Source organism: Capsicum annuum, chromosome 5 (assembly GCF_002878395.1).
Source record: "Capsicum annuum cultivar UCD-10X-F1 chromosome 5, UCD10Xv1.1, whole genome shotgun sequence".
Lineage (NCBI taxonomy): Eukaryota > Viridiplantae > Streptophyta > Magnoliopsida > Solanales > Solanaceae > Capsicum > Capsicum annuum.
In genome coordinates, this window is record NC_061115.1 from 210,045,721 (window position 1) to 210,064,189 (window position 18,469).

Sequence of the window (18,469 nt, forward strand, 5' to 3'; positions counted from 1 at the left end):
TGTGCATCAAATATTAGTATGAGTATCAGCGCATTAGGATCCTAATATACAAATGTTTAATCATTTAATTGTATATGTATAATCTTATATATTTATACAATATAACATTGATATACGTATGTACATGCTTATTCAAGACATAGTTGATATGCATGTGTATATGCTACACAAATGCATTTGTCTCATATGTATATTTTATTTGTTTAATTGTATATGTATAATATTATACGTTTGTACAATATATTGTTGATATGCATATGTATATTATACATTATACATAATTATAAAATTTCAATGTTTGTGTGTGTATATATATACATATATTTAAAATTCAATTGTATAAAGTATAATTAATTTATATATGTTTATATTAAAAGAGGGGTCTATTATGGAAGGAGAATCACTAGCATTTTTTGTTATGTAGAAGGAGAATATTGGGGGAAGTTGGAGATAATAATGATCATTAATTACTATTTCTTTTCTTTTAAATTAATATTGATTATATTGTATAAATGAGTTCTAAGTACATTTAATCATTAATTAATGGCTATATAAAATGTAATTAGTAAAACTTAGACCATGAAGTTAGTTAGGAGAAGTCTAAGGTGAAGTTTTGTCATTATAAAAGGATGGAATGAATTTGGGCTTAGTGTCTTGTAAAAGGATTTGCCTGCCTTCTACTTTGGCCCAGAGAGATGCCCACAATGTTTATTATGAGAGGAACACAACTTCATTTCACAATGACATTTTGTATGTGTAACAAAGAACCAAATTCAATACCCCAACAATTGGTGGCCTATTTGGACCAAAAATTTGGGTCCAATTTGCCATAACGGGGACAGTAGTGTCATTCTTGTATCATATACTTTTGCTTGCTAACGATGATGATATTTTATGTAGGAAAAATGAATAATTGATCGTTGATGTGTGTTTTGATAAATGGACTGTGATAGCATATGAAATTCGCGCACCTGATAGTTCGAATATGAAACTCAAAATACAGGATAATTTAAGTGTGTTTTTAACCATTCAATATTCACCGTAAATGAAATAAAGGCTCAAACTTATCATGGTTAAAAAAAATTCCGAAAATCATATTGTTGAATTGGGCGAACTTAATTTTTTAAAATTATATTGGTGAATTCCAAATTTGGACCAATTATAAAACCAAAATGGATTGGCAAAATTTCTATTTGTGTATTGCAATTCAACCCGAAATTTTTTATTCGGAATGGAGATATAAACAAATAATATTCAATAAAATTGGAACTCATATGTAGTATGAATTTAAATTTTGTTCATGTCAGTTTACAAAATACTCTACGCTATTAGGTAAACTTGATTTGCAGGTTATTCAATTTCTTCTTTTTTTAAAATTTTTATGTAAAAAATTGGGTAACCTACAATAGTAGGTCAAGCTTATCTGATAGTGTATTTAGAATATTTAAAAAAACTTAAACTCATGTAGTATATCTATCAAAATGTTAAAATTGTTACTACAATATTACCAAAAAAAAAAATTGTTACTATTAGGGGTGTACAGACCAAACCATCAAGTTAAATCAAACCGACGAACCAAACCAAACCGAGAAAAAAAATCGACTTATGGTTTGGTTTGATTGATTTGGTGTAAGAAAAAAAAATCCGACCATTCTTGGTTTGGTTTGGTGTTGACAAAAAAAAAGTCAAACCAAACCCGAATCAAACCGACATAATATATATGTTTAACCGCACGTGTCTCGCACGTGTAACCTTTGATTATTTAAAATTAGACGATTTTGTCTATTGCGAAAGCTTATATAGATATTTATATATAACTTTATTATAAAAAGTTAAATAGTAATTTACTCAAATAGAGTGGATTATAAATTTTTACAAAGATATCTAATTATAATAACATTTCTTGCTTACAAATCTTATGCCAAAAAAAGACAAAAATTGGACACAACAGTGAAATTAAAACCTTATCAATTACATGCACAAAAGATGATAAAAGAAATATTCCTAGAGAACAAAATACAATATTGCCGAAGGCAAAAATAATTGAGAGAATAATACTTTAAAAATTTGTGATGAAGAATGTTGAATAACGACCTTTTATATATAAGCGTTCAGATCCTCCTCCTTACATAAATATCAGTCAAATTTTTGTGTTTATATCTCAAATCTATATAGTCATATTTTTTAAGTAAATATTTGAATTATATTTAGTCGAATTCCTACATCTACATTTGTATGTGGCTCCATATCATCAAATCTTTAAATTTAGATTATGAAGATCAAATATTCAAATGTGATTACAAGTAACCAAGACATTCACATATAAACTAAAACCAACTCAATCAAACCCAACCTTCAATAGAGGAGGATACTATGCATAATGTGATATTGGTGAAAATGACTATACTACAAACAACTTTTTTGATTCGATTTTGTTTAGTTCTTTGAAATTATATTCCATAGAAGCCTTTTTTATGTTATTCTCATAAATTAATATTACGATTTTCTTTAACATAAATAACAATTAATATGTCTCACTTACAAATAATATGGATTTCTATAGTGGTTAAATTGTACATAAAAGTTACGATATTACAAAAAACATGACTCACAAATAAAAAAAAATTTAATGTCCTATCCTGATTCGTGACCTTGATTTTTTAAAAAAAGAAAAAGAAAAATGGGATTGGAGCCCTTTTTATGTCACGATAATCAAAATTATGTCACGATTATGCAAAGAAAGTAAAAGAAAAAAAGAGCAATAAACCTTTAGTTTTTGACAACTTCATTCGGCGGCAACATACTTATCCAATTTTTCGATCAGAAACTTTCAACTAAAAGAGAAACACAAGAAATTATCAAAAGAGATAATCAATGTCAATTGTTGATTATTATTCTTCGTATATAATCTTTAAAGGTATGATTTAAAAGAAATAAATAAAGGCAAAAGGGATGATGATAATGATAGTAAGAAAACACGTGAATCAAAACTAAAATAAAAAGCAAAAGTACAATATAAAAATTTGTTTTGTATAAATTTTGATCCAAAATATTACTTAAATAGAATTATAAAGAATATTTTTTATATAAGGCAAAATTCTATTTTTAGAAGTACTAAATATTACCTAGATTAAATAATCAAAATCAACAAATATATGTTGTTATTAAATCCTAAAACTCATGCGTAGGAACAATAAATTAAATTTATTCTATTTATAAAGTTTTGCTTTTATAAATCATATAATTAAATATAAATTTTTCACCTTTTTTTTTACGTGCAGAACGATTTCTTCGCTTTTTAACTTTGACTTGTCCTACAATTTTATTCATAATATTCTACTTATTCTTCTTTATAATTTTAAATTATGAAGTACTAGAAGTTTTTAGTTTATCAGGATTCTTTCTATATATTTTAGGAGTCTTCAATCTAATTAAATAATAAATTAAGAAAAATAGTAAAAAGACGTTTTTATCTATTGCAGAGGTTTCTAATAAAGGGAAAAAGGTTCAAACGTCATTTTTAAGGCCCTTCACATTTTTAATATAGTATAGATATAATATTCAAACTTTTTTATACATAAAATATTAATTATAATCTATTTTTTAAATACTTTTTTCAACTAATTTTAGTAATTTTCAATAATTTGAAAGTAGATGTAGATATATATTTAGATTTGGGCCTTTAAGTTGTAATATTTGTTCATTAATTGCTAATTAAATGATCCAAAATCCAATATAAACTTCAAACCTAAATTTTTCACTCTTCATCTCACTTTTTTTAGTTTCAAGAGAGTTTTCGCTACTCATTTTTACATCATTATGATTTTTCATTAGCACATGAGTGAAAACATATTTGATCTAATTTTCGATCACAATATAATTGTAAAAACTAAATATTATTAAAAAAATAAAAAAAACTCGAAAAATCGACTAAAATCTAAACCGAAAAAACCAATTTTATGTTGGTTTGATTTGATTTATAGTTTTAATAAACCGACATGATTGATTTTTTTCCTTTTTAATAAAAACCGAACCAATCCGATCTATGTACACCCCTAGTTACTATAAAGAAAGTTAGATGTAGCTCACTACTGATTTTACATGTGTATCCTTCATAATTTTTCATAATTCCTATATTACCCTCAATCACAAAAATTCCTTAGATCTAACCCTTCTTTACCTTTTCTTCTTTTTAACCAAGCTCTATTTCTCTTTGCCTCCTCTTTCCTTTCCTCCATCTATGCATACATTTTCTGCAATTTTTTCTCCACTATTTCAGTAATTAACCTGTAAGTTCCTTTCTTTTTCTCTATTTTTGTTTTTTTTATCTGTTTTAATTCTTAAAATGTCAGCTACATTTCATAAATGAGTCTAAATTTAATCGAGGTCCAATATAAGTATCAAACACAAATAGAAAACAAAAAAAAGAAGGGAAAAGGAATCATGTAACAAATTAGTATTTAGGAATTGGAGAATTTTAATAGCTTAATTAGTTAATTATCTGAATTTTTACCGGATTTTCCATGTGGTGCTTGATTGCATAGGTAGATCTAAGAGAAAATGACAAAAATGATCCTTCATCTTTGATAATAAGTTGAAAATAGTTCCTTAAGTATTCATATTTACAGTTTTGCTCTTTAAGTTTTAAAGTTGAATATTTTTGATATCTGTCGTAACTATTAAATTTAATTGAGACTGTTAGTATAAATAATGTCACTTAAATTTACAGTTTTGATCTTTTAAGTTTTAAAGGTGAATATTTTTGATATCTGTCTTAATTAGTATTAAATTTAATCGAGACTGTTAGTATAAATAATATCACTTAAATTAAAATAGGGAGATCATTTATTTGTTTTGTAAGGGGAATGGGCAATGTTCATTATATACTGATTTTGTAAAAGTAATGTGCCATTTGGCTTAAGTTATTATTATTCACCAATTTAGTAGCTTTTGCTTAGATCCTCCAGATATATATTCAACAGCGAGTTTAGTTATTAGTATTGTATTAACTTGAGATTACTGTAGGAACTTATAAACTTTGAATGCTGAATCCTCCTCACGTTCATTTTGGTACTTTTGCTTAGATCCTTTAGATATACCTAAAATTGATTTTAGTTACTAGTATCGTGTTAACTTGAGGTTACTGTAGGAACTTATAAACTTCGAATGCTAAATCCTCCTCAGGTTCCATTTGAGACGTTTGCTTAGATACTGTAGATATATCTAAAAGTGACTTTAGTTAATAGTATCGTATTAATTTGAGTTCGTTGTAGGAACTTATAAACTTCAAATGCTGAATCCTCCTCAGGTTCATTCTAATACTACAAAATGTGCGAGGGAGCGGTCCCAAGACTGGGGACCACCATCCACATCTCAGCCCTAGACGGGATCATCAATGTCAACTCCCTTTTCACCCTAGCCGTGTTCATAGGGCTAGCTTGGAACCCGCACGATCAAGGCAATAGTCTCTCCCAAGACCCTAGTTGTTTGGCGGGCTCCAAGGTCGCTGAGGACCTTGTAGCCTTCCACGTCTACTCGTTTAGTTGTTTCCTATTTTCTAGCCTCATTGCTTTATGCCTTAAGCAAGCTATTCGACTGGCTAAGTCAGCTCACTTTCCAACTGTATTGACTCTTGATTTGGCCGTCATCAACAAAAATGCCCTCCGGTTCGGGTACTTGGTCTCGGCTGCAGGGTCGGTTCTCGGGTCGGTGTTTTTGATGCTTGCATTGATCAATGTGGTTCAAATCAAGCTTGGAGTTTTGGGTTGTGGGAGTATGTATACTTATGGAGCTGTTGTTCCACTTGTGATTTTTGTTCCGTTAGGGCTACTTACTTATGTTTGTATTGTTTTTTATGCTTTCACTCGTTAATTTCATCAATGTATACTTTTTGATAATTTAACACATTAATGGAACATTAGCTTTAGTAATTTTAGCGTATGAATCCTTCTGCTCAACAAATTTAGAGAGGGTATAAAAGATAAATATCTAAATTTGGTATTTTAGGTGCTTTTAAAGGTATAATTGTCAATACTAAGTAGCAGGGAAAAAAAGTGAATGCATCCCTTAATTCCTTCTAAGTACTTCTTTAATCTTTCAAATAGTTTGACCTTTTTCAATAAACGTAATCACTATTGATTTGTAAAAAGCTATAAAATTTAAGGGGTTTATTAAGAGCTGTGTTCAACTCAAATAAAAAAAATGGAGGGAGTAATAAAGGTTGTGGTGTAGTAGTATGCATTCCTCCTCTTTAATTAGATGTCTGGGGTTTCAGTTTCATGGGTATGAAATTATTTTTGTTAGGGAGTGCTTTAGCTCCCAAAGAGGGACTTTCCGAAGTGAATTCAGATTTAGTCGAATTTCAATATGAATACTAAATACTGTATAGAAATCCCTCCAAAAAAACACTACTAGGAAAAAAGGAGAGGCGTGGAGAAGTAATAAATTTTTCTTCATGTGAACTATAAGTTACAGATTCTAAACGTGAAATTAATTGTTGATGCTTGCATCAGAATAAATTGCTTATATTACACCTTTTACAGAAACGACCTTTTTCTGAATCTTACGATGAATGTGAGATACTTGGTACATCGAACTTGTGCTGTCGAGCGATTTGGAGAAATAGACTTTATTAACAATTGCGTTTGTTTTGCCTAAGTAAGAAGTGACTCAGGTAGGTGTGAGTCTTTGAATGGGAAAATTTGAATTCAATTTAAATATGGAAAACAAAAATTTTCAAAATTGAAGAAAATTGTAAAAGGCGTCCCAAGGCAAGAGGCCCTCCACTCTTTTCACAAGTCTAACAGAAACTTAAAGAAAATGATGATAAAGATTGACTTGGAAAAAGCGATTGATAGAAGGGAGTGGTCTTTTATCTACTATTTTCTACAAAGCTTAAATTTTTCTCGAAAAATCACTAACATAATCATGAAATGTGTTACTACCTCCTCTATCTTCATCATAGTTAATGAAAACCCAACAGATACCTTTACGCCAAGTCGAGGTATTAGACAAGCAGATCCATTATCCCCCTACATTTTCATCATATGTATGGAGTCACTTTCACATTCATTCACTAGGCTGTTGATGAAAACAGTTGGACCCCTATTAAAATTTCTACCTCTTCCCCGGGCATTATCCCTTCTGTTTTTCGCTGATGACTTAGTCTTATTCACAAAAACAAATTTGGAGAATGCTACCACCATTAATACTTTATTTCAGGACTTTAAAAAATTATCTAGCCAAAAAAAATAACTATAACAAATCAAAAATTATTTTCTCTAACAACACTTCTTCCGAAATTGTAACCCCAATCGTAAAGCTCCTTAATATGAACTCCTCCGCAAACTTTGGTAAGTACTTAGGTTTGCCCATGACAAATAACCTTCCCAAAAAAAAGGACCATCAATTCATAATTGATAACATGAATAACAAGCTCAAGGGTTGGAAGACCAAAATACTTAATATAGCTGGAAGAATCACCCTTATCAAATCAGTTCTCGCAGCTATCCCCACTTACGCAATGCAAATTTAGCCTACTTCCTACAAAAATAATTCACCACATCGATCGTATTTAGAGGAATTTTCTTTGGGGTACAACTAACAAGAATAAAAAACTTTATCATGCAAATTAAAATCTCATCACCCTTCCAAAAGCACGAGGAGGACTGGGCATCCATAAATTCGAAGAAAAAAATTATGCCCTCATTTCAAGCCTTAACTGGAGATTCCTTAAAAACAAATCTCAACTATGGATCAAAATTCTCCAAAGTAAGTATAAAAACAGACTCTCTGCTAATCAAATTCACCACCTGGCTATTAGCTTTTACATTTGAAAACATCTTAGTAAAAATCAAAAAGTTTTCTCCAAAGGTATCTCGTGGAATGTGAAAAATGATAACAATATAAATCTGTGGAAAGATAGATGGCTCTACAACAATAGTAATCTTCGCGAGCTCATCCAGGTCCTCTAACATGACATGACATTAACCAAACTCTTTCGAAAATCATTTCTAATGGTTCATGGGATACTTCGGCTATATCTTCATAAAAAACGCTGGATATTTTAAAAATTATCCTTAATTCTTATATTCAACAAATAGAACCTGAACGGGATAAATTTTTCTGGAATGCTTCCTTCCTAGGTTCGTTCACCACATCCTCAGCTTGTATACTTTTTCTAAATTCATCAACCAATTTGCTCCCGATAAGCATCAAAATAAGATAAAACTCTTTTTGTGGCTCACCACTTTAAACAAACTTCCTACAACTGAGGTCATAAATAAGCGGAATGTAATCCGGACAAACTTTTGCCGTTCATGCACTACTGTAACGGAGTCTCGTGTCCATGCTTTACTAACTTGTCCCAAAGCTCTAGCAATTTGGACCCAATTTGGACTTTCTCCTTCCGAGAACCACTTTGTACGTGACATCAAAAATTTATGCTTCTCTAATAATACCATTAATCTTTGCGGTAACATTTTCATACCTTTCTCTATTTTAACTCCTTTAATTCTTTGGTCCATTTGAAAAAATAAAAATGATTCTCTTTGAACATTGGACCAACCAACTAACTGCCCAACAAATAAAATCGGATGCTATCGAATACTTTCATCTAGGGCATACTAAAGAAAATTTAAACAGCCATCGCAAAATCCTCATCATAAATATCAAATGGAATGCGCCCTCACTAGGCTATTACAAGCTTAACATTGATGGTGCATTTGTTCTTTCTAATAACTATGGGGCGGCGGGGAGATTATCAGAAACAACGATGGAATTTGTATAGCTGAAACAACTTTCTCACACATGGCCACATTGGCTCTACAAATAGAAACTTTGCTATGTACCATGGGCTGCATTTGGCTCTTGAAAAGAATTTGATTCCTATTATTGTGGAAACAAATTCACAGGTACTCATTCAACTTTTAAACTAAAAAAATGAGGACAACTCACACATGATTTCTGATTGCAGGTCCATCATTAAACTGCTGAAAGATCCTGAAATCCGTCATATCTACAAAGAGGCAAATGTTATAGCGGACAAGTTGGCAGCTTTTGAAAAACTCAAATGCAATGCATGGATAATAATTCAATAACCTTTACCGTTCTTTATTTTGCAAGAACTTCTAAAAGACTTTCCAAGTTTGGGTTCTACCCAGACGATTTCTGTCTGTAATAACTTTTAAATGTCCTTGTTATAATAAAAGCTACTTTTGCAGCAAAACAAAAAAAGATAATATTTTTGTTGTGACCAAGGAAACTGGATACAATCAATCTTTTACCTTGTTTTTGCTTAACCCATTCTCAGCAACAATAGAACTTTTTGGTCAGACTCTTTCCTTGTAACATCTCAACCATATCGGAGGCCCCAGACCAAGTGCTAACGAGGGGCATATATATGTTAAGACCCCTCATTAGCTCAGCAACAATAGATCTTTTCTCCAGGAGCGTCCCACCCCTCATTAGCTCAGCAATAATAAACCCTTTTGATTAACCCTTTTTCAGGAGCACCTTAACCTCTAATGAGGTCTAAGTGAAATTATTTTTCTAGCTTAATCCCTCCCGCCCACCCCACCCCCCGTTGTTTTCCTTTTTAATGCTAACAAAAGATTTTATTAATATATATATATATATATATATATATATATATATATATATTATATATAATATATAACTATTTATATATGAAAATAAGGCCCTCAAAATTATGAGATCCCGGGTAATTGTCTTTAAGTGGCCTAATGGACACGATGCCCCTGTCTTACCCGAACCCTGTCATAGGGAAACTTTAGTATATCGAGTTAGTCTTTTTTCCATCCTCAGCAACAACAACAACAACTCCTGTGAAATATAATCACAGTTCAACACATTCTCAATTTGCACAAATCTATTTCAATGTGGTCGCGGTCACCCATAACTATGCTTATTTTTACAGATTTACACTTATGTTGTAGTAAAATTATTTCACGTTAAAATTGTTGTTTTGGGTACATAAAATCTGTATTTCGGCACAAAAACTTCAATACAAGTTCAAGTATAAAACTAGAACACTTAAGAAGTTATGCAACACTTCAACACAAGAAGTGTGTTTTTTCAGAAAATTAGATGAAACAGAACAAGGCCAAGTCCTTCGAATTCACGGAGTTTCCTTAAGTAAATATTTTTCCTCAAGTACCCGAGGCTGCGGAATTTTCCTTCAAGGATAAAACGGTCTAACAATCTGACTGTAGTGGTACCTCAAACGATCGAATTCTCTTCGAACTCACTCAATGATTAGATGATCATACGGAGTATTTCGAAGACAAGAAGTGTTTGTAAATACAGAAAATTTTGTGTCTAAACCTGTGAAAAAATGCAGGTTTATATAACCATTAGGTGCCCCTTCCGAAAGGTGGGAATGGTTTATCGGAATGGTGTATCCTTTCTGAACAGTCATGTTTGTCCATCAGAAAGAATGTGTCTTTTTTTAAACAGCCACAACCATTCAAACAGTCCTATTTTTTTCCGAAACAGTATGTCTTTTACTTAAAGAGTTGTGTCTCTTCGAGCAGCCGCAACCATCGTTTCTGCATGCAGAAGCATGCACATTAATGGAGGTTCAAAAATTGCAAAAATTATTGCGTTTTTTCCTTTGATTTTTCGGACTGTTCAAATAAATTCTGTCCAAAATATTCAAATTTGAAGCCGAGCCAAGCGACGACGACGGTGTGAATTTGTCAATTGAGTTTTGTTTGGGGAGAGATTTTCTCTCAATTAGTTTTTATGCTTTTTGAGTTAGGTTATTAATACATAGGTCAATTGAGCGAATCATATCAATAATATGTTTTTGATATTATATATTTTTTATTTTAGTTTTGTGTCATCTTAATTATCACCGTTTTGACTTGCAAACTATTAGCTTCCACATGACGCCCTCTCGATTTCGAACCAAACAGTATACCCCAAACTATTGAAAATAGTACGTATATATCCTCATTCAAAATTTATACATTTTTCCTTAACAATTTATCCCTGATCTGTCGGAGATATGTTCTACAACCGGAGTTAGAAGCGAGTTTCGCCCACGTATCCTCATTCTAAAGATATGTTCTGTGACCGCATTGGTTTTGGTTCGCCAAAAAATAAGCATGAGCAAAAACTAGCTTTCAACTTCGGTCATAGAACATTTCGCCGGCAGATCAAGGCATAAACTATCAAGAAAAAATGGATTAATTCCTTTTGAATAAGGACACGTGGCGCACACCATTTATCTAAAGGACATGTACGTAATATTTTTAATAATTAGAAGGTATATATATATATATATATATATTTAAAATTAGACAATATGAAATATAAATAATTTAAAAATATAACGAAGAATATTTACCTTTTATCATTTTTAATAGTTTAAAAGTGTATATGAACTTTTTCCCTTTATAGGGTGATGGGTCAAAAAACTAGTTGAGAAATAGTTGGGCGAAGAAAAAGGGACGAAGGGGGGATGTTTGAGACATTAGCAATCCATAGTCGATACCTTGTCGATGATGGTGATGGCCCATCCACTACACTAACACTAACATTTGTCCCCACAAACACACTTCCCTAAAATCTTTGGAAGGGGTTGGAAGTCCAACCTTCACCAAATGCTACGGCTACCTTAGACCTTCATGCAACCAATCAGCAAATGCCATATCATTATGATGATTTATAAAAAACGACAGTTCGATAAACTAAAATTTTCGTTACGTGTGGAATTCGAAAAAAGGATCCAATATAAGATGTATCATATAAAACTCTTATCATACATTTCTACAGAGACTGTTCTCAAGACTTATGCTGAATAATTGTCATTATATTAAAGTTGATTAAAAAAAATAACTCGGTGTAATAAAGCTCTCGTTATGTGTAGAATTCGGAGAAGGACATCAGCACAAGGGTGTATTATATGTAGTCTTACTTTACAAGTCCTAACATTGTCATTGTATACTCCCGCGGGTCGAGGACAGCGGAAAAGGAGGAAACTTTGTGTTAGAGGCTGTTTTTCAAGACTTATTTTAAATAATTGTGGTTAAACTTAAAAACTAAAATAAATCAATACGTACTATAGCTCTAAGTTTTTATAAATAAAATGTATATGCATATATATATTTATTCACTTTCCTATTGTTGTTATAGGAGCAATATGCTACATAGCGAAGACTTATAGTCTAATATAAGATGTGATTTATGATAGTTTTTGACCTAGCTATAAGGCTTCGATCTGATATCGATTGTAAATTTTGATATATAGTTCAACCTTACTCTTTTTTAGAGTGTCGTTAAGTAATATTTTTGATGATCGTGAATAGTATTCTTTTTCAATGTCCATTAACAAGTCGATTTTCACAATTTGAACCTTAGTTTAAACAACGACCTTTAATCTAACTATAAGATTTTGAGTTTTGGTACATGAATATCCAATTTTAAAGACTAATATGTAGTTATCTTTTATATTTCCACTATTTTGATTTTGAGGTTCGAATCAAAGCTCAGTCTAAGAGGTCATTATATTTATTGATTTTAATCTAATGTTACCAAATGCTTTAGGGACATTTCACCATATTACTTGTGATGACTAACCTAGATTTAAAGATCAAAGCGAGAAGGTTTTTTTCCGGTTTTCCATCCGGTGTCCGATGTCTGCATTGGAGCCCGACTAATTCGGATCACGCGTTGCAAGACCCATTAAGGTGACAACGCTCCCAACAAAGTTTTCTCCATACCCAAGATCGAACTCTCGATCTCTGGTTAAGTGTGGAGCAACCTCATCCACATGAACGCTAGAAGGTTGATAACAATATAATGCACCAAGTTCAATGCATATTCCAAACCCTAATTTGAGATAATGATTTCATGTTAACATGACAATTATCATAAATGCATCAAGAGGATACTGAAGGCACATGACTAATTTACATTTTGAGAGTCACATTGTATAATTATAATTTCTATTTTAAGAAACTGTTGAATCATATAGATTTTTTGTAAGAAAAAGTCTCACTATATTTGATAAATAAAGTATAGAAATTTGTCTGATTTGATAATTATCCCTTCAAATAAAGATCGAGCAATCTCAGTCAATAAAAAGTAATAATTTTCTTAAATGGTTTAACGCGACGTCTCTTTACTATATACTTGTTAATTTAACTTTTGAATATATGTACCGCCCCGTAACATATAGTAATTTTTTTTACTTATCAGTATGATATTAACAGTACGAAATACTATACATTTCATTAGTTGAGCTTTAGCCGAATTAATTTTTTTTATATTATTTATATACAGAGGCGAAGTTAAGATTTTAATTAAGGAGATTTAATATTCAAATAAAATTTAATCGGAAGAGGTGCAACACCTATTATAATTACATAAAAAATAATTTTAATTATATATAAATGGTATATTTTTTTATCGAAGGAGATTCGAATGAACCCCCTAACAAAAGGCTGACTCTGCCCCTATTTATACATCATTAAAATTATTTTCTATGTATATATAGTTGATGTTAAACCCTGAGTTCGTGTGCTTATTCCTTTCGATTCTAAACTTCTTTAATAAAAATTCTGACTCCACCGCTGCTTCAAATCTGCTTACTTATGAAATGTTATTAAATATATTATTATCATAAAAAATAATATCAACATAAATAATTTAATATACGTAATTAGTTTAATAATGTTAATACTTCATTTCTAAGTTGCTCGAACTATCTAAAAATATGACCACACTCATCTCGAATTCTTTAAAAATTCACTATTTTTAAAAAAATTCAACACATATCTATTGATATTTTTGAAAAATTCGAACAACGAAGCATCTTTCAGTACTCCCTCCGTTTCAAAATAATTGACCCTTTTTTATTTGACACTCCCTTTAAGAAAATATATATTATGGATTTATTTTATCAAATTAGACTTATTAATTATGCTTTAAAAATATAAATTTAAGTAAATATATTTTATTTAGTCATTTAATATTGAGGATAGTATTGAAAGAACGTAATAAAATATTCTTAATTTCATAAAGAGGAATAACTAAATTGAAATAAAAACGAAACGGAGGGAGTATTATTCGTGTTCGCTTTACCAAATTATCCCAAGCAATGCTCATTACCTGTCAAATGGACTTTCTATGAATGGAAAAAAAGTAGGAGGACGCACATGGGAAAGCAATGTGTCAAATTATAGAGAAAAGTGAGGCAGAAAGTTGAAAATAGAGAGCTTAATATTTTGACAACACAAAAACGATTACCACTTACTACTTGACAACAACCATGAAACCCTGCATTTCTGTACAACCACTTCAGGAAAGTTACTTCTGCCTAGATAGCTTCATTTAAACTCTTGTTAGGTAAAAAATTATGTTCGATATGAATAAGATATTTTTAATTTTTCTTTTTTATATATATATATATATATAATTTTAAATTTTCTAAACGTGAAATTAGAAGTTTGCTCAGTGATTGAAGTGATTTGAAATTCACCTTGAAATTTTAGGGTCAAAGGTCAAGCATTATATTTTAATTTTCGAACATACTTAATGAAAATGTTGTGTGTGTCACTAAATCTGCAATCATAACTTTTTCTTTTAATTTAATTTAATAATTTAAAATTATTAGAGTTGTGTTTGATTGTAGTATTTTTTATACTAAATATTTAAAATTTGATATGTATTTTTTTTTTTAAAATGTGAAATGTAATCTAAATAGAATTATTTTATAAATTTTTTTAGAGTAAATTTGAAAAAGAGTAATGTTAAAAAATCTAAAAGAAATTGGGTTTTTCATATTCTAAAAACAGTTTCAAATGTATTTGCAATTTTTATAAAGAACACTTGTATTTAAACAAAGTGAAAACTATTCCCAAAAAAACTAAAAAAGTTTTATGGCTAAACGAATCTTAATCGTCTTAATTTAACTTGACAGAAAATTAATTTAAATTTTTAAGTATTATTTATGTGATTATATTATTTTTTTTCTAAAAATTAATATAAAAATTTTAAATATAAAAATACTTTTTATAAAAATACTAAAGGAATATTGATCCAACATCACAGTGCTTCGGAAAAAGACATACTGAAAACAAAAAATGAAAAAAACTTATTCAAAACGGACAAAAGAACTAGTTTTATGAACAAGATACATTTTACTATTACCTAGAGCTAATTGTTTCCTATTCCATATTCTTTCAATATTACGCAAAATTTCAAAAAACTGCTAGACGGATATATTATTTTTCACAAATATATTATCTTATTAATACATAATATGTAATATCAAATATCATATATATAATTAATTCATGATACGTAAGTTAATAGATTGAGTATTATAAATTATGATCATAATTAATTCACAATACATAGTTAACTTATGATACATCATCACATACATAAATTTTTTGAGTACCGTATTTTAAAGATATATAATTTTTTAAATATATTACTTTCTGGTTATATATAAAATGTGGAATAAGATATAATTAAATAATAAGTGGATGATTAGTATTGTGAAATAATTTTCCTTTTTTTTGGGCTAGAAAAAGGAAAAATCTTTGAAGTACTTGTAAATGAAAACCCAAAAACATAGATTCCCCATAGTACCAATTGAATATATTAACTATTATCAAATAATATGATGAAGTGGATAAGGTTATTTCTCTTTTAATTAGAGATTTTGGATTTAAACTCTGAATATGAAAAAATATTTGATAGAAAGTGATGTTCCCAAAGGAAGAAAAAACTGAATATATTAAGGTTAGTACTAGTACACACAAGAGAATCCTTTGCCTCAAGTATCTTTCTCTGTTCACACTTCACACAAAACAAAACTCAACCAAAAATAAATATTCACACTTATGCTTACAACAAGATCTAGGGTTCAAATTTCCTATAAAATGCAAAAAGGTACTCCTGGTACATGGAGTTTTCTGAATATGAAGTGAAACTCCATAGAGTATAAGAATCGAAGTGACAAATGAAAATAAGTGCAAGGGTCTGTTAAATCATTTCGTCCTTTGGCTCTGAGGAATTCTTGTTGGTGTTGTTACTCTCAAGTATTTAGTACCCCAATGTAAATGAAGATAGCAGCTGGTTGGTGCTTCCAAGAAGAATACTTTTTTGGCTCGCTCCAAACACATTTTTTATTATAAAAAATAGAGAGAAAAAGAGAAGTTTCTTGTAAATTCTTCTTCCTTGGTTAGTAAGAAATTTAGGTGAAGAAGAAAAAAGGTAATCTATGGCTAACCGATGGTGGGCTGGAAATATAGCAATGAATCCAATGGAAGAAGAAAATAAAATCGAATCAAACAGACTCGGCATGAGAAGAGAGCAAGAGTTCATGAATACAACCACCACGACGAATAGTAGTGGGAGCAACAACAATCAAAATCCAAATGAATTGCTTCTTGAAGGTGATCATGAAGGAGGTGGACCGTCCAGCTCGTCAGGAGCTGGACGGCGTAGACCCCGAGGAAGACCACAGGGTTCAAAGAACAAACCCAAACCACCAATAGTGGTAACTAAAGAAACACCAAATACCCTTAGAAGCCACGTGTTGGAAATTAAATCAGGAAGTGATATAGTAGAAAGCATCGCCACGTTCGCGAACAGGCGCGGACGTGGTGTGTCAGTATTGAGTGGGAGTGGCATAGTAAGCAACGTGACTTTACGCCAGCCGGCTGCAGCCGGAGGCGTGATCCCGTTGCACGGTAGGTTCGAGATTTTATCTCTATCCGGCGCGATTCTACCCTCGCCGGATAGTCCAGTAGGGGCTACTGGACTAACTGTGTACTTGGCTGGAAGCCAAGGACAAGTTGTTGGAGGAAATGTTGTAGGGGAATTGATGGCATCAGGGCCAGTTATGGTTATTGCTGCAACTTTCACAAATGCAACATTTGAAAGGTTACCATTTGAAGATGAGGATGAGAAAGAGGAGGATAATGCAAATGAAAGGATGCAAATGCAATTACATACAACTTCAGGGGTTGGAAATGAAAATTCTGGTAGTTTGCAAGCTGATGATTCAATGTACAATTTACCCACTAATGATTTGCCTAATGAACAAATGACCCATGAAGTTTTTTGGGCTCCTCCTCCTTCAAGGCATCCTCCATATAACTAGTTAGTTACTTTTTTAGTTAGTAAATTTTATTAGTAGATTATAAAATGTTGTTAACTTTTTATGATCCTATTTGTATTTCTTGTGAATCTTTTCATTTTAATTAGGTTTTAGGTTATGTTTGTATCTTTTGTATCCCTAGAAGTTTATCAATTTGGTTTGTTCTCTAAGCTAAACTCTTTTGTAGAAATTGTTGAATTGTTCTTGATGTAGGTAAGACAATCTTCTCTACACATGAAGAAGAATCAGTACGATTTATCCTGCAGGGATTCAGGTATTATTACTGCTTTGATGTGTCATTCTTTTTATATACTATGATGTTCGAAGACCAACTTAGAATTTAGTCGACTTGTTTAGTACTGAGACGTAGTTATTACTTCCTTGATGTGTCATTCTTTTTATATCCTACGATGATCGAAGTCTGAGGATTCATGTAGTCAATCCTAACTTGGTTGTAGAATTAGAAGTAGTTATTTTTGTTGTTGATATTCAAAGACTAATATAGAATTTAAATTTGATAGTATTGTTCAATCTTTATGTTATCTTTAATAGCTAACCATCTCGGTAGAATTATTTATTCAATAACTAGTTACCTAGGTTGAAAACTAGGTATCGTGTTTGTAGTTTTAGATTTTGTGGATCTTCCTGAGAAACTTGTCCTACTTCAACTATATTTTAATTTTGTTTAATTATTTGGTATTCACTAATTCAAATGAGAAATGCTCCTACATACTAGAAATTTATCCATTTGTAAGGCTCGAATCGAAGTGCTGCCTACTAGAAATTTACCCATTCTCCGAGTTTGAATCAGAGATTTCCGGCTAAAGATATCTGAATTCCTATTCATCCCACCATTGATTTTGTATGTTTGGATTAGTAACTTTCTTTCAGATTTTAATGAAAATTGAAGTGTCTCATCTAGACAGGCTTTTAATCAAAAGTGATTAATCATAGTTGTATTTAATCTACCACTTCATTTGAATATTGCTTTTATTATGGCTGGGGATTAGTTATGGTTCTTCAGTAACTGTTGTGCTAATTTGTTATATTTAAGGTAATATAGCTTCTTCATCTTCTTTTTTTAATTTTTTGTTCAGTATTCATTTTCGGGTTTAACAATTTGAACTCGCTTGCCTAGTCCGATTTATCTCTCCTGTATCGTCTGCGCATCTGAAAAATAACGATTTTCTTATTTTAAAAAGATAAACCTCGGACATTTTCTTTTGGTCTGGTTAATTGAAAAATATGATTTCTCAGTCTGGCTATTTTGCTTTCATCAGAAGGAAGAAAATTGTTAGATTTGTGTGTCAATTAAATTGGCTTTATCTG

At 30.8% G+C, this 18,469-nt stretch overlaps 2 protein-coding genes across 3 annotated transcripts; both read left to right on the top strand.

Annotated features, from left to right (window-relative positions):
• The first annotated feature begins 4,148 nt into the window (after positions 1 to 4,148).
• On the top strand, positions 4,149 to 5,930 carry LOC107872644. Of its 2 annotated transcripts, none has more exons than XM_016719274.2 (2): positions 4,149 to 4,289; positions 5,309 to 5,930. In XM_016719274.2, the coding sequence occupies exon 2, from the start codon at positions 5,329 to 5,331 to the stop codon at positions 5,869 to 5,871; it is 543 nt and encodes a 180-aa protein (XP_016574760.1). In that variant the 5' UTR covers positions 4,149 to 4,289; positions 5,309 to 5,328; the 3' UTR covers positions 5,872 to 5,930. The 2 variants fall into 2 exon arrangements, with proteins under 2 accessions (XP_016574760.1, XP_016574762.1); XM_016719276.2 differs by having other exon boundaries at positions 4,151 to 4,289; positions 5,274 to 5,930.
• A 9,833-nt stretch (positions 5,931 to 15,763) lies between these two features.
• Positions 15,764 to 17,330, top strand: LOC107871199 (AT-hook motif nuclear-localized protein 15). Its single transcript, XM_016718043.2, has one exon. It carries the CDS (start codon positions 16,259 to 16,261, stop codon positions 17,141 to 17,143), a length of 885 nt encoding a protein of 294 aa, XP_016573529.2. The 5' UTR covers positions 15,764 to 16,258; the 3' UTR covers positions 17,144 to 17,330.
• Positions 17,331 to 18,469: the final 1,139 nt, after the last annotated feature.

What these genes read in the sequence shown, in the direction of transcription:
- LOC107872644 (XM_016719274.2), top strand. Translation starts at nt 5,329, where the DNA reads ATGTGCGAGGGAGCGGTCCCAAGACTGGGGACCACCATCCACATCTCA.
- LOC107871199 (XM_016718043.2), top strand. Translation starts at nt 16,259, where the DNA reads ATGGCTAACCGATGGTGGGCTGGAAATATAGCAATGAATCCAATGGAA.